Source organism: Danio rerio, chromosome 25, assembly GCF_052040795.2.
Source record: "Danio rerio strain M-AB ecotype USA chromosome 25, GRCz13ab, whole genome shotgun sequence".
NCBI classification, from domain to species: domain Eukaryota; kingdom Metazoa; phylum Chordata; class Actinopteri; order Cypriniformes; family Danionidae; genus Danio; species Danio rerio.
The window spans coordinates 3837501-3851540 of record NC_141045.1 but is presented as its reverse complement, the minus strand read 5'-3'; the positions used below and the strand labels follow the sequence as shown (position 1 = coordinate 3851540).

Genomic DNA, 14040 nt, shown 5'->3' with positions numbered 1-14040 from the left:
ACAATGCATATCTTGCGTGTAGTGGTAGATTTATAATGCACATAGTTGTATGCAAAGCGAGGCTTTATGAAGCTCTGAAACAGTCGATGCTTCAAAACGTATCGAAACCTGACACCTAGTGGTCATTTTATGTATTGCTCTGAAACAGCTTCAGCAACAACAAAAAACTGCTATTAAATCCTACGCTGTAGAGTCGAGGTTTCAAGTGATTTAGTGCACTGATGAGAGTTCCTGACTAGTCTGCGGAGATCATGGTTTTGACTCCAGGGTGAAGCAGTGATAAGTGTCAGTTTTTAAATGCTCTGTTCTTGTAACATGTTTTCTTGTAGCATGGATCTGACATCCCAATAAACACTTTGTGAATAACAGTCTTGTTTAGGTCATAAAAAAATTAACATTATTAAAATACATCAAGTCATAACGTATGAGTTATTGTATAAGTCGGGATTCGAACTCAGGCCATTTGCAGCACAGTTGCGCTGTGTTCACGGTCCACTAGACTACATGAGATTTCTCCAACCCTGTCAGTCAAACGCAGATTCGCCAGGTCTCAAAACTACCGATGCTTTGAATCTCTTTAGTTGCGCATGACCTGGTGTTTCGAAACACGTTAGTCACGTAACCTGTGTTTCGAAACACTATAGTCACATGACCTGGGTGTTTCAGATCATGTTTTTGTATTGTTTCGAAACACGTGCTTTGGAATCTTAATACCGTGTCGAAACGTCAGCCATCCCCTACTTCTGCGTGCTGTTGCTCTGCAATAACATTGTCCAAACACTAGCTGGCAGTGTCATGTTATGTTCCTCTGTCGAGTTTCTTTACCGGTGATTGTGTTTTTCTGAACGCGATCTTAATGTACAAGTAGCTAAATCTCGCTCATTCAGTGGCGGGAACCGGTGGACATGCAAGCGCTTAAATCATGCGGTAAACACAAAACAACAGTTTCCATCTGGAGCTCTTTCCAAGACTCGACAATTCTAAACACTCACTCCATCAGGCTCACCATCGCTCACACTCGTCACCGTTACCAAACCGACCAATCACAGAGCCTGTGCTTCGCATCGTTGCGATGTGTAGTTAGATCTTTTGAGAGGTGCGGGTCAGCATCAGCCACAGTGTGAGGTCTGCAAAGGTTGTGCCGGAAAATACTTGTGCACTTGACGCTGAAGTATGAATCAGTCATTACTTACCTTTTATCCATCAGTGATCCTCCAATGTCCACAAATCAGTGGAGTATAAAAACCCTGAAATCTGTTACTGAATAAAGAAAAGTGCTTATCCAATACTTAGCTTTTAGTCCTCAGTAGTAATATTAACACTTGCTTTACTCATGGAGAATTTCATGCATAGCAATAAGAGCTCATATCATGTCATTTGAACACTTTTGGGGGGTTTGCCAGGTTTTAAAATCAGCTTTATGGCCTAATTTATATTAGGTGGTCTACACTACATTGTACTTAAACTGACGTTAATCATTTGTTACAATATACTTAATGTGTGAACACACATTTTTACATAATACTTGTGATTGATTAAACACCTGCATGTAATTCATTTTTGTAGATACATTTGGCCAAAGATCGGTATCGCCCAAAGATCAATATCGGCCACAGATCGGTATCGACCAGAGATCGGTATCGGCCAAAGATCAATATCGGCCACAGATCAATATCGGCCACAGATCGGTATCGACCAGAAATCGGTATCGGCCAAAGATCGGTATCGCCCAAAGATCGGTATTGGCCAGAGATTAGTATCGACCAAAGATCAGTATCGGCCAGAGATCGGTATTGACCAGAGATCGGTATCGGCCACAGATCTGTATCACCCAAAGATCGGTATCAGCCAGAGATCGATATCGGCCAAAGATCGGTATCGGCCAGAGATGGTATCAACCAGAGATCGATATTGGCCAAAGATCGGTATCGGCCAGAGATGGTATCAACCAGAGATCGATATCGGCCAAAGATCGGTATCGGCCAGAGATCGGTATCACCCAGGGATTAGTGTTGATCAAAGATCGGTATCGGCCGATAATCACATTTTATGACTCGACTGGTACTTGCTAATCTGGCCAATCTCGTGAACCAATCATAAGTGTTTAAGTTTATGTGTTTACAAGCAGAGGAAAACACTCATGCACACCCATATAATATACATCAGAAGCTACATCATGTCAGGGGGGTAAATTATGTGTGGGGGCGTGAGGGAAACTGCTTTACGCAATGGCAAAGTTATAGAAAGCATCTGAACTGGCCGATCACTATGACAAGGAATCAATACTCCGTATTGGCTGCAAAAATCCTGATCGGAGCACCCCTACTGTTGACCATCCCTAACACTTACCTTAAACGTACACATACCTCCCAACCTGTTCATAACCCATACCCGCATCCCACCTCAAAAGTGTGTTCAGCAATACATTATGAACACAGTGCACTTGCATCAGAAAATAAATACAAAGTACTCACAGTGTAGTTTAAGTGGCCTCAACTACTAACACTAGAATAATAACTAAACATACTGGATTTGCATTTTCCGTCTTTCTGAAAACTGAAAAGAATGAAAGCAACACACTCTCGTTTATCTCATTAACATAAAACTACAGCTGAATGTCTTTGAAACCAGCCGTTTACTTGTGACATCATCGTTACATAAAATAGGTTCATATTTCACATGGCATCAGCGATTCATTTCAAATCCAAAATATAAAAAGTGCAAATGACGGTAGACGTTACGCCGGCCACACAACATGGCTCGTGTCTTCTTATTTTCTTCTTCTTTTTTCAAATCATCCCCCATTATTGTAAACACAAACAACAACTGTATTCATAAGCAGACCTGGTTACAGCCACATGGACATTCATGACGTGGGAAACTGTACACGAGCAAGGCAAGAGTTCGCTGATGTTTTCTTCCGCTCATTCTTTGGGAGAAGGGATCGGCTAAACAGCACGGCCAAAAACACAACGCAGAATATCGAACCGTTCATAACTTACATGGAAAATGTTTACAAAGCGATGCGTCGTCTTCATATATAAAAAAACCAACCCGAACATGAAGGATATAAAAAAATCGTCCTTTTGGAGAGTGTACAAAGTATTCATGTAAGCAAACGTTTGCAGTTCGTCGTTTATATTCATCTATATTTATATATATATATATTGATTTACCTCTCACAAGTAGAAAAATCCGAGAGTCACTTGGCATTGAACTCCTTCATGATGAAGCTCGAGGGCCCAAAAACAGGCGTCAGGGTCCTGAGGAAGAGGAGCGAATATGAGGAACCGCTTCATTCACTCGCTGTTCTCACGTTTGAGGAGTTTCTGAAGCACCAAACATCGGCCTTCAGAGCAGAGCGAGAACTTCATGTGGAAATGCATATTCAGGTTTGTTGTTGTTTTTAATGCTACCGGCGTCCACACAGAACACTGAGATCTCCCTTTTCCGTCCACATTTGATGATGGGAAAACGTCGACACGATGTAAGACACCGAAATAAAGCCATGAAACATTCATGAGAATTCATGAGCAAGCAGACATGATTGTGTGTGTGTTGTCTGATGACTGTTTTCAAGCAAATCCATGGAGAACGCAACTAATAAACTGCTAAATTAACTAAATTAATGCTGTTTTCGAGCCTTTAAGAGTGGGTTCATCAATGAAATCACTGCAGGTAATCGCAAACCCTCTGTTTTCACCATCGGAGTGCCACAGGGCTTTGTATTAGGACCAATTCTATCAAGATTGTGCAGATATTTCTAATAATATTATTATTAAACTATCAAAATTATGTATAAATGCTTAAAATTATATCTAATAATCATTAGGTTAAATAATATGCAAAATAAATCAGTTTAGAGGCATCGATTTGCATAAAAACAGCCAAACTGAAATGTACACACAATGATTCTGCTCGCATTTCATGAAAAGCCCAACGTTTTGAGCGTCTGAGTTTTCATCTTACAAAAATACAAAATAAAAGTCTTAAAAATGAGCATTTACACAATGAAAACCTACACAGAGGCTAAAAAAATGTAGAATACATAAATACAATCCTCTAAACAACTCAACGGATCCGAGGAGTTGAGAAAAATGGCATTGAGCTGGACTTCCCTCCATGCAGGATGACGGGGTTTTCATTCACAAGTCCTGTGGTTGTTCCTGAGGACGCGGTGAGAAAAGCCTTTCATCAGCCGGTGGTGATGGCGTTCAGATCCTTCATCAAACCCTCCAGATGGGCCATTTCTTCAGACAGCTCGTCCGTCTCAAACGTCTGGGAGAAAGAGCCACAGGAGCCACAGCAGCCGTGTTAGAGTTAGGATTGAGGGATGCGAGACAACGGAGGAACATAAACGGACGGAGGAGAGTGAGAGGAAGGGAAACGGGTTTGGAGAGAGAGAGAGAGAGATGGAAGAGAGACGCTACAGTGCAACCTATGACAGAACAAACAGCAGGCATGCATTTCAGAAGCACAACGCAAATCAAAAGAAGGAGCAAAGGATCATTTGGTTTTGGAGTGATGCATCATTAGACATTAGGGAGCATTACAAATGTAGCCAGCCAGGAGGTTAAAAGAGAAGAAATGGGGACAAAAAACAACAAATTAAATACTCAAACTTTCAGAAATAACAGGCCGTCCAGATCACACCACTTTAAAAATCATGATCGTAAAACAAATTATATATATATATATATATATATATATATATATATATATATATATATATATATATATATATATATATATATGAGCAATATTACATGAGTAACAGTGAGATACAGCTGTATATTGCCACTGGTGGTTGGCGTGCGTTGACTTGAGGCCGTAGGCCGACTGCCTTAGTGCACCAGCAGTGCCGATATACAGCCACAATGCACTGCTACTCGTGTGATTTGCGTTTATACATCAGTTTGACAGCATAATCGTGTATTTAAAAAAATAATCAAACACAGAGTCTCAAAAACCTTTCTGTTTGACGAACTACTTGTCAGAGTGTGTGTGTGAAGAGGCTGTACGAGTGCTGATATTGCAGAATATCATATCGGCCAATCATTAGATTCGAGATCCAGACTGAACTGTTGTAAAAATATGTATACACTCATACATAGTCAAGCCCAGAAATATTCATACAGCAGGAGTATGAATAATTCTGTACTTGACTTTGTAATAGTGTCTGCTTTTATTGACACATAAAAAAAAATCTAATATTAAGATTCACACTGACAATAACAAAAATGTTTACGTGGGTCTGTTCATTACATTAAAACGCTAATTAATCAATAAAGAACTTCTACAACTTGACAATTTATGACCATTTTATATATAATTATACCAGTACATTGTTGTTTACTTGTCACGAATTTGTGAAGTTGTACAAATTCTTACTGGAGCTTAAAACATGCTTCATTTTGTTAACGCAATATTTATTTTTAGATTTTTGGACTTTTATTTTGATTTATTGAAAAAAGTAAAACATGCATAAAACTAGAATATACACAACAAGATAAACAATATAGGGGGAAAATATTTACAAAAGAATAAATAAATGAATATTTTAATAAATAAATGAGCAAATGAATGAATAAATAAATGAGCAAATAAATGAATATTTGAATAAATAAATAAGCAAATACATGACCAAATGAAAAAATAAATGAATGAGAAATGGAATAAATAAATGAGCAATATAAATAATATAAAATATAAAAAAAGAATAATAAATGAATGAATAAAAAAACAAATGAAAAAATGAATGAATAACTGAATGAATAAATGTAAAACGTGTGTCCGGCGCTCACCATGTCGAGCATCTTGCTGGTTTCTGATTGGTCAGGAGCACTGGGGACGGTGACCGCCATTGGGGCTCGAGCTCTGCTGAGTGTGCCGATGGAGGCGGTTTTCCCTGCAACCCCTGAAACAAACACAACAGCATGTCTGAACATCAGCAGTGTGTGTGTGTGTGTGTGTGTGTGTGTGTGCTTGTTTTTATATCCCAGTGGCGATTTAAACCTGAATGCACACAGACTCATGGGGGCCAAAATCGGGGCCCTGATGGGTAAACATGCTTATAAATCAGACAGAATGATGTATTTGAAAATGTAAATATGCAGATTGTTTGCCGTGTGTGCTGTTTTTAGGGGCTGGGGGACACAATATACGCTTTATACACTCCCTGATAAAAGTCTTGTCTTGATCTCAGTTGTAAGAGCTCTAATAATAACTCCACTTCTGGTCGATCATCTGGAAAAATGGCAGAAGGTGGATTTGTTATCTGTTGAGCTGCATCCCAATCATCACAAATACTGCAGAAGACCTACTGGAACCAGCATGGAGCCAAGATTCACATAGAAATCAGTCAAGTTTGGTGAAGGAGAAATCATGGTTTGGGGGAACATTCAGTATGGAGGCGTGCGAGAGATCTGCAACATCAACAGCCTGAGGTATCAAGACATTTGTGCTGCCCATTACATTACAAACCACAGGAGAGGGACAATTCTCCAGCAGGATAGCGCTCCTCATACTTCAGCCTCCACATCAAAGCTCCTGAAAGCAAAGAAGGTCAACATGCTCCAGGATTGGCCAGCCCAGTCACCAGATATGAACATTATTGAGCATGTCTGGGGTAAGATGAAGGAGGAGGCATTGAAGATGAAGCCAAGGCATCTTGATGAACTCTGGAACTCTTTGCCATTCCAGATGACTATTAATCAGTGATGTGAGTCAGTGCAGAGATGTATGGATGCAGTCCTCCAAGCTCAGGATGGAGTCAGACACAATATTCATGCTGTCTCCACTGCAGCAGGACTTTATATTCTATACTGCACATTATTTCTGCTCAGCGATGAGACTTTAGTCAAAGCAAAGTCAGACCTTACTGTACTAATTAAATCATTTTAAAAATTGGCGTGATCATATTTTTGGTCAAATAAATGTAATCCAGAGGCCTTTGCCTTTCATATAAGCCACTTCCGACACCAAAAGATCAACTAGAAGTCAAGTTATTATTTGTTGTTCCTAAAACTTGGATAGGCGACAAGACTTTTGTCAGGTAGTGTATAATAGAAACATCATTACAGCTGTGAGAGTCCCCACTGGGACATAGGAACAAGTCAGTGTGTGTGTGAGTGTGTTTTCTCAGGCAGGACACTGACCGGGCTGTGCCAGCAGAGGGGTGCTGGGTAATGCGCTGTCGTATGTGGATGGGCTGTGTGCAGAAACGGTGACGGTGGGCACAGCGAAGCTCTTGAGCGGGTGCGTGGGCCGCACGTGAGCCGTCGGTGGGTTTACACCGGGCGATTCTTCCTCTTTTATCACCTCCGTCGACTTCTGGAGCTCAGCCGTGGTGATGGGCTGACTGGGGGCCACTGGAGGTTCAGGTGCAGCCGGCTGATTCCTCGCTGACTCTACACACAGACAACAACAATAATAATAAGCGTTATAATATTATTTAGAAAGTATATCTGAAATGGCACACAGACGACAGGTCTACTAGAGGATTAGTAGGCCTGAAGTTCACATATAGTGATGTGCAGTATATGAAGTGTGTGTTGTCTTACCGGTGACTCGCTCTGAGTGTGTGTGTTGTATATGTGTATCACCAGCGTCTCTCTCTGAGTGTGTGTGTGTTGTGTGTCTAACCGACGGCTCACTCAGTGTGTGTGTGTGTTGTGTGTGTCTAACCGGCGGCTCACTCCGTGTGTGTGTGTGTGTCTCACCGGCGGCTCTCTCTGAGTGTGTGTGTGTTGTGGCCGGGGCTCTCAGGCTGATCTGGTGATGAAGGTAACCCCGCGGCGGCAGGTGATAATGATGATGATGATGATGAAGATGATCCAGAGAATGGATGGGATGAGCGCTGATCACAGCTGAGACACACACACACACACAATGAGGTAAACACCACGGCACAATGACATGTTCTTAAACACACAGAGCTGTTCTGCAGACTATATTGACATGTATTTATGTCCTGATATTAAACATCTGTTCATTTATGTGGATTTATTTTTAAATAAAGTTATACATTTCATATTAAAATGTCAGCGTGTAAATCATGACAAAATTAAAACATTATTACAAAAATGAATCATAATTAAGTATTAATTAAAATATAAAATATAATCCGTTAAAAATAAATGTAATAAATATAATCAAAACATTTATAAGGATGTTTATTCAATTTAACAACATTCAGAAAATCCAAATTAATTTTGAATAATTAAATATAATAAAATATTGAAAATGTGATGTATTTTTTTTATAATAATAACAACATTAATAATTTAAATAATTTAATTAAAATGTGTATATAATTATTATGGATTTAAATGTTTTTAATTTAAAAACAATAGTTATTTTATATTTTAACAATTTCTCTCTATATATTTTTTGTTGATTTATATATATATACACACACACACACACATTATTTTTGGTCTATATATTTTTTTCTTGGTCTATATATTTTTTTCTTGGTCTATATATATTTTTGGTCTATATATATTTTTGGTCTATATATATATATATACATACATACATATACACACATAAATAAATACATTTTTTGTCTATATATATGTTTTTTTAACGATATATATATATATATATATATATATATATATATATATATATATATATATATATATATCTTTTGTCTATATATGTATTGTCTCTCTCTCTCTCTCTCTCTCTCTATATATATATATATATATATATATATATATATATATATATATATATATATATATATATATATTTAGGTCTATATATTTTTGGTCTACATATATATATATATATATATATATATATATATATATATATATATATATATATATATATATATATATATATATGTGTGTGTGTGTGTACATCTCTTTTGTCTATATATGTATTGTCTCTCTCTCTCTCTCTCTATATATATATATATATATATATATATATTTAGGTCTATATATTTTTGGTCTATATATATATTTATATATATATATATATATATATATATATATATATATATATATATATATATATATATATATATATATACCAAATTTCCGAATATACGAATACAACTACAAAAAAAAATGTTGAGTTCTGAATAATAAGCAGAAATAAAGTGCAGAAATATCCATCTTATAAACCTATTTCAGACTCGTCCTCATGCTAATAATGCTACTAAAAATAAAGATCACCAGTGTTAGATCTACTCTGTTAATATAAGATGACGACACAAACACACAGTGGAGAGCACAGGACAGGTGAGTGAGGCATGATGGGATACTCGGCATAGTGCCTCTTTCTTCTCACAGTAAACTTACGCTGCGGAGGCTGAGAGTCAAACGGCATCATCATTTTGGGCCTCACTGCTCTCCGTCCAGGCAAAGTGGACACACTGTCCTCCATATCATGTCCTGGACACACACACAGGTTTGTTTCACTATCTCAGTGAGGATATTACATTGACTATTGTTTCTCTATCAGGTTAAAGATAGTGTCTGTGGCCTGCCCCTAACCCTAACCCTAACCTTACTAATACAACACCTTGTGTCTGATTTATAAGCACTCAGTGAGGAGCAGTGAAATGTCAACACTAGTGGCTTGTTTGGATATCTCACTATATAGGTGTGGCCTCACAAGTAGAGCTAATACACACACACACAGACAGACACACACTTATAACAAACACACAGATGTGCTGCTGGATGGTGCAGATGGATGGAAATGACATCCTTAACCATCAGTTGTGAATCTGCAGAGACGTCTCCACTGTTATGCAGCAGAAACTGACAAACCCGTCGTGATGCCAGCAAACATTTCACATCATTAAACATTCAAAACATGTTGGATATCAGTCAAATAAGAGTTGACTAGTGTAGTTGTGTTGTCATTATTTAAGAATAGTTACACAGATTTGATTATTTATATTGTTTTAATTTCAATCACTACACATCTCTAGAACAAACACATTGTGCATTTCTGAGTGTGCCTCACGCAGGTGAGTGGCGTACCAGTCAACATCGGGATGTGAAAAAAAGGCAATCTCTCATTTAGGGCTCTATTATAATGATCTAAGCGCAAAGTCTAAAGCGCATAGTGCAAAAGCATTAAGGGCATGTCCGAATCCACTTTTTTATTTTAATGCGGTACATGGTCTAACAGGGTTGTGCTTATTCTCTTAATGAGTTCTGGGTGTGTTTTAAGCATAACGTGCATTAAACTAATCAAAGTGTCATCTCCCATCCTCTTTAAGAGTCAAAAACAGAACAACTGAGTGGACAATCTGAACGCTTCACTAGCGAGAAAACAGTGTAACAGCATCTGCAGTGCAAGGATAAAGAACGAGCCTCCTCCATTCGGCCTCTTTACTTTCTCTTTACTTTACTCCTTTACTTTGGTGGAGTAAATCCATTAGCCTACATCAGGGGTTTTCAAAGTGTGAGGCGCGCCTCCCCTGGGGGGCGCCAGAGCATGTCAGGGGAGGCGCGGGAAAAAATATTATATAATAAAAATATAATTATTAAGTTTAATTATTATATGTATTTTTTATTATATTTAAACGTTTTAATTAAACAAAGCAAAAAAATACGTCAAAAATAAGAACCTTTTTTACCCAGAAGGCCATAGCTGTGAATTCGCTTCTGTTTGGCAAGCCCGCCAATACAGGTATATGCCTGCTAACACAATGGATCGGTTTCTGAGACCCCCCCGATTCAAAGCCTTCAAGTTCAGTGCTTAAACCCAAAAGACGACGATATGATGATCAGTATTTGAGTTTAGGATTTACGTGGACAGGACCAGCTGATGAACAACGACCTTTAAGTGTGGTTTGTCAAGATATTTTGGCTAATGACAGCATGAGACCCGCTAAACTTCGACTGTTTTGACTGGGATGAACAGTTCTTGGATCTGTTCTATTCATATTGAACCATCATCCTAGTTTTAAAAACGTTATATTAAAGTACTTGTTATTACTCTGTAAATAATTGCACTTTCACGCAAATGATGATAAAAGTGAGTTAACAGTCTGACATCTGTCTGTGTCTTTATATATACTGTATATATTGTTACGAGTAGTGTAGTGTAGGCTTGTGTGTGGTTTCTCTCTTGCGCTCTCGCGCTCTTTCTCTCTCTTTCTCTCGCTCTCTCTCTCTTTCTCACTCCAAGTATTCGCAGGTGCAGCGGATTACTTTGGGACGGACCATGATTGGCGGCGGCTATAAAAACCTGCAGAGAACATGGGTTCAATGGCTCCCCGCTCTCTCTCGATTTTCCCCGCTTGTTCTCAGTGGAGAACGTGATTCCATGAGTGTTTGCTTGTATATTGAGATGCCGTTGTGTTAATTTTTAACCGGCGATTGAAACCCGGTTTACTGTCTCCCTGTCGGGCTTGGAGCATGTAGGGAGGTTTGGTGCCTTATTTGTTATTTTCGTTTTCTCCTGTGTTTGTTAGTAGGGAGGTAAGTTTTCTGTATTTTATTTTATTTGTTTTCTAGGGAAGTTTAATCTAATTTAGCTAGCTTGGTTTATTGTCATTTATTTTGGCTGAACCCCTCCTGATGTTATTTTTGCTCCTTATTTCTGTAAATAAATCATATTTTCTTGTTAATTCTTAGTGGTTGTGTTTTTGGTATATTTTGGGGAGAGAGAGCGCGGGGGCACCAGGGATTATATTTTTAATCCCTGTTATTTTGTTACGTTTTTGGTTACATCTCTTTTTGATTAAGGATTTTTAATTTAATTCGTAACAATATATATATATATATGTATGTATGTGTGTGTGTGTGTGTGTGTGTGTGTGTGTGTGTGTGTGTGTGTGTGTGTGTGTGCGCCTGTTTGGGAGGAGGGGGGCGCCAATGGATAAGTTGTGTCAAAAGGGAGGCCCACTGTCTTAGACTTTGAAAACCCCTGGCCTACATATTCCATTTCATTTGTTAAGCACAAAGATTTGCTTCAGAACTATTTCTAGATTCAGCTCTAGTTTCCAGCAGACGAATAAATGAACAATAATAACCAAGTGTGGTTATATCCAAACACGTCCTGTTCTTTTGCCCCATATAGTCCAAAACCGACAGCTGGACAAATCTACACTTGTTTTTATTAAAGCAAATATAAATCTGCATATAATAAATAACACTGCTAAAAATAATAACAACATTATACAGATTGTCATAATTAAACTAAAAAACCCTACGAGATCTTTGTAGCATTTTAATCCTTTAATTGTAAGGATATTTGTGTGTTGCTGTACATCCTGCATGTCTTAAGCAATGTGTAAATGTTTGGACCTGCATAGGCGCATAACCAACGCGCTCTGCGCTGGACTTTAGAGCAGCTTTTAGTCGGTCAATGGCGCGGTCTATTTCGGTTGTTTGAAATACACGAGTCCACAATGTGGTGCAAATGGATTTGCTTTGTAAACAACGTGGCACAAACACGTGAAAATGACTGTTGCGCTGCTCTGAAAATAGCATTTTTTTATGCCAAGTGTACGAAAGGGCCCTTAGATGTTACGTTTGATTACATTAAATAACAGAGGTTATGCACAGATCTACAATGAAGGCATTCAATGCTTTGCTAACTTTTTATTCTCATTTAAGACAAAATTTGTTGTGTTTAAAAGAAAACCCACCAAGAGCAGCATGTTCGTAACCACTTCATAACTTTCGCTCCGCTTCAAATCACGTGTACAGAATACGTTTGGGAAACAGCATCTATTTATCACTAACCACGAGTTTGGAAGACTGTGTAGTGGTGTTGGGCGATATACGAAATTTTCAGATCGCCATATCACCCCCCTGCAAGATCGCGTTACACGATACTATCGCATGGATGCGCGGCAGTGTTATATAATAATAATAATAATAATAATAATAATAATAATAATAATAAATATATATATATATATATATATATATATATATATATATATATATATATATATATATATATATAATTATTATTACATTTAACCATATCTAAAAATATTTATTAACCTTTCGGCTGATTTTTTAAACTTAAATAATAACCTATTGCATTTGCATAACGTTTGATTTTGGATAATAATTCAAACCAATGCAAATCACTGTGCTCTTACAGCTAAATAGGCTTTGAGATCGAAATTATGTCATTGATGGATATTTGTATGTGTGTGTCCTCACCGCGTCTCTGGTGGCTGGTCTCGACCGCCGGCTCCTGGACGCTACGCGGGATGGGCGTCTCGGTCATCACAGGGTTTGGTTCTGGTGATTTGTCCATGGGTTTGAGCTCCAGGCGCTCGTGATGGATCCACAGATCTGGAGGCTTCAGGTCTTTAGAGGAGCTCTTGTATTTGTGGGAGCTGGTGCTCGACTTACAGGCCGCACGTTTCCTGAGAAAGAAAAGAGATGCTTAATGACACATTTACACATACACACACGTTTTTCATATGCTTTTTTAATATTTGATTGCAGAATGTAATGTATAACAGCTTATCCTGCATTTATTTGATCAAAACTACAATAGAAGATGTGAAAATATATATATTATTACACATGAAAGTGTAGTTTAAAATGTCATCTATGGCTGTGATGTACAGCAGACTTTTACTCCAGTCTTTCGTGTCACATGATCAATCAGAAATCTTTGTAATATTTAGTTTCTTTTTTCTTTACTTAGTTTGTCTTGATTTTTTTAAGAACATAACCAGTGGGAACAAAACAAACAAGCAAAAATAATAACACATATATACATAAATACACATATAAACGTATATAGGCAAATAGATCCATTCCACACATGTATATCTATATACATGCATTCATTCATTCATTCATTCATTCATTCATTCATTCATTCATTCATTCATTCATTCATTTTCTTTTCGGCTTAGTCCCTTTTTTTAATCTGCGGTCACCACAGTGGAATGAACCGCCAACTTATCTAGCATTTGTTCTACGCAGCAGCCCTTCAAGCTGCAACCCATCTCTGGTAAACATCCATACACGCTCAATTACTACGGACAATTTAGCCTACCCAATTCACCTGTACTGCATGTCTTTGGAC

General features: G+C 37.9%; 1 protein-coding gene across 18 annotated transcripts in view; it reads right to left on the bottom strand.

The window, feature by feature from the left end:
- Positions 1-2616: 2616 nt before the first annotated feature.
- The window catches only part of neo1b (neogenin 1b), a 301615-nt gene continuing 290191 nt past the window's right edge, over positions 2617-14040 (bottom strand). For 4 of the 18 annotated variants that reach the window (XM_087311359.1, XM_087311360.1, XM_087311361.1 and 1 more), the window contains exons 24-29: positions 13158-13366; positions 9318-9410; positions 7722-7868; positions 7158-7409; positions 5805-5917; positions 2617-4278 (exon numbers count right to left, since the gene is read on the bottom strand). In XM_087311359.1, the coding sequence (XP_087167485.1) occupies positions 4195-4278; positions 5805-5917; positions 7158-7409; positions 7722-7868; positions 9318-9410; positions 13158-13366 (898 nt within the window). In that variant the 3' untranslated portion in view covers positions 2617-4194. Of the gene's footprint in view, positions 4439-5804; positions 5918-7157; positions 7410-7721; positions 7869-9317; positions 9411-13157; positions 13367-14040 lie in introns of all 18 variants that reach the window. The other 14 variants (XM_087311362.1, XM_087311365.1, XM_087311366.1 and 11 more) reach the window with 7 other exon arrangements.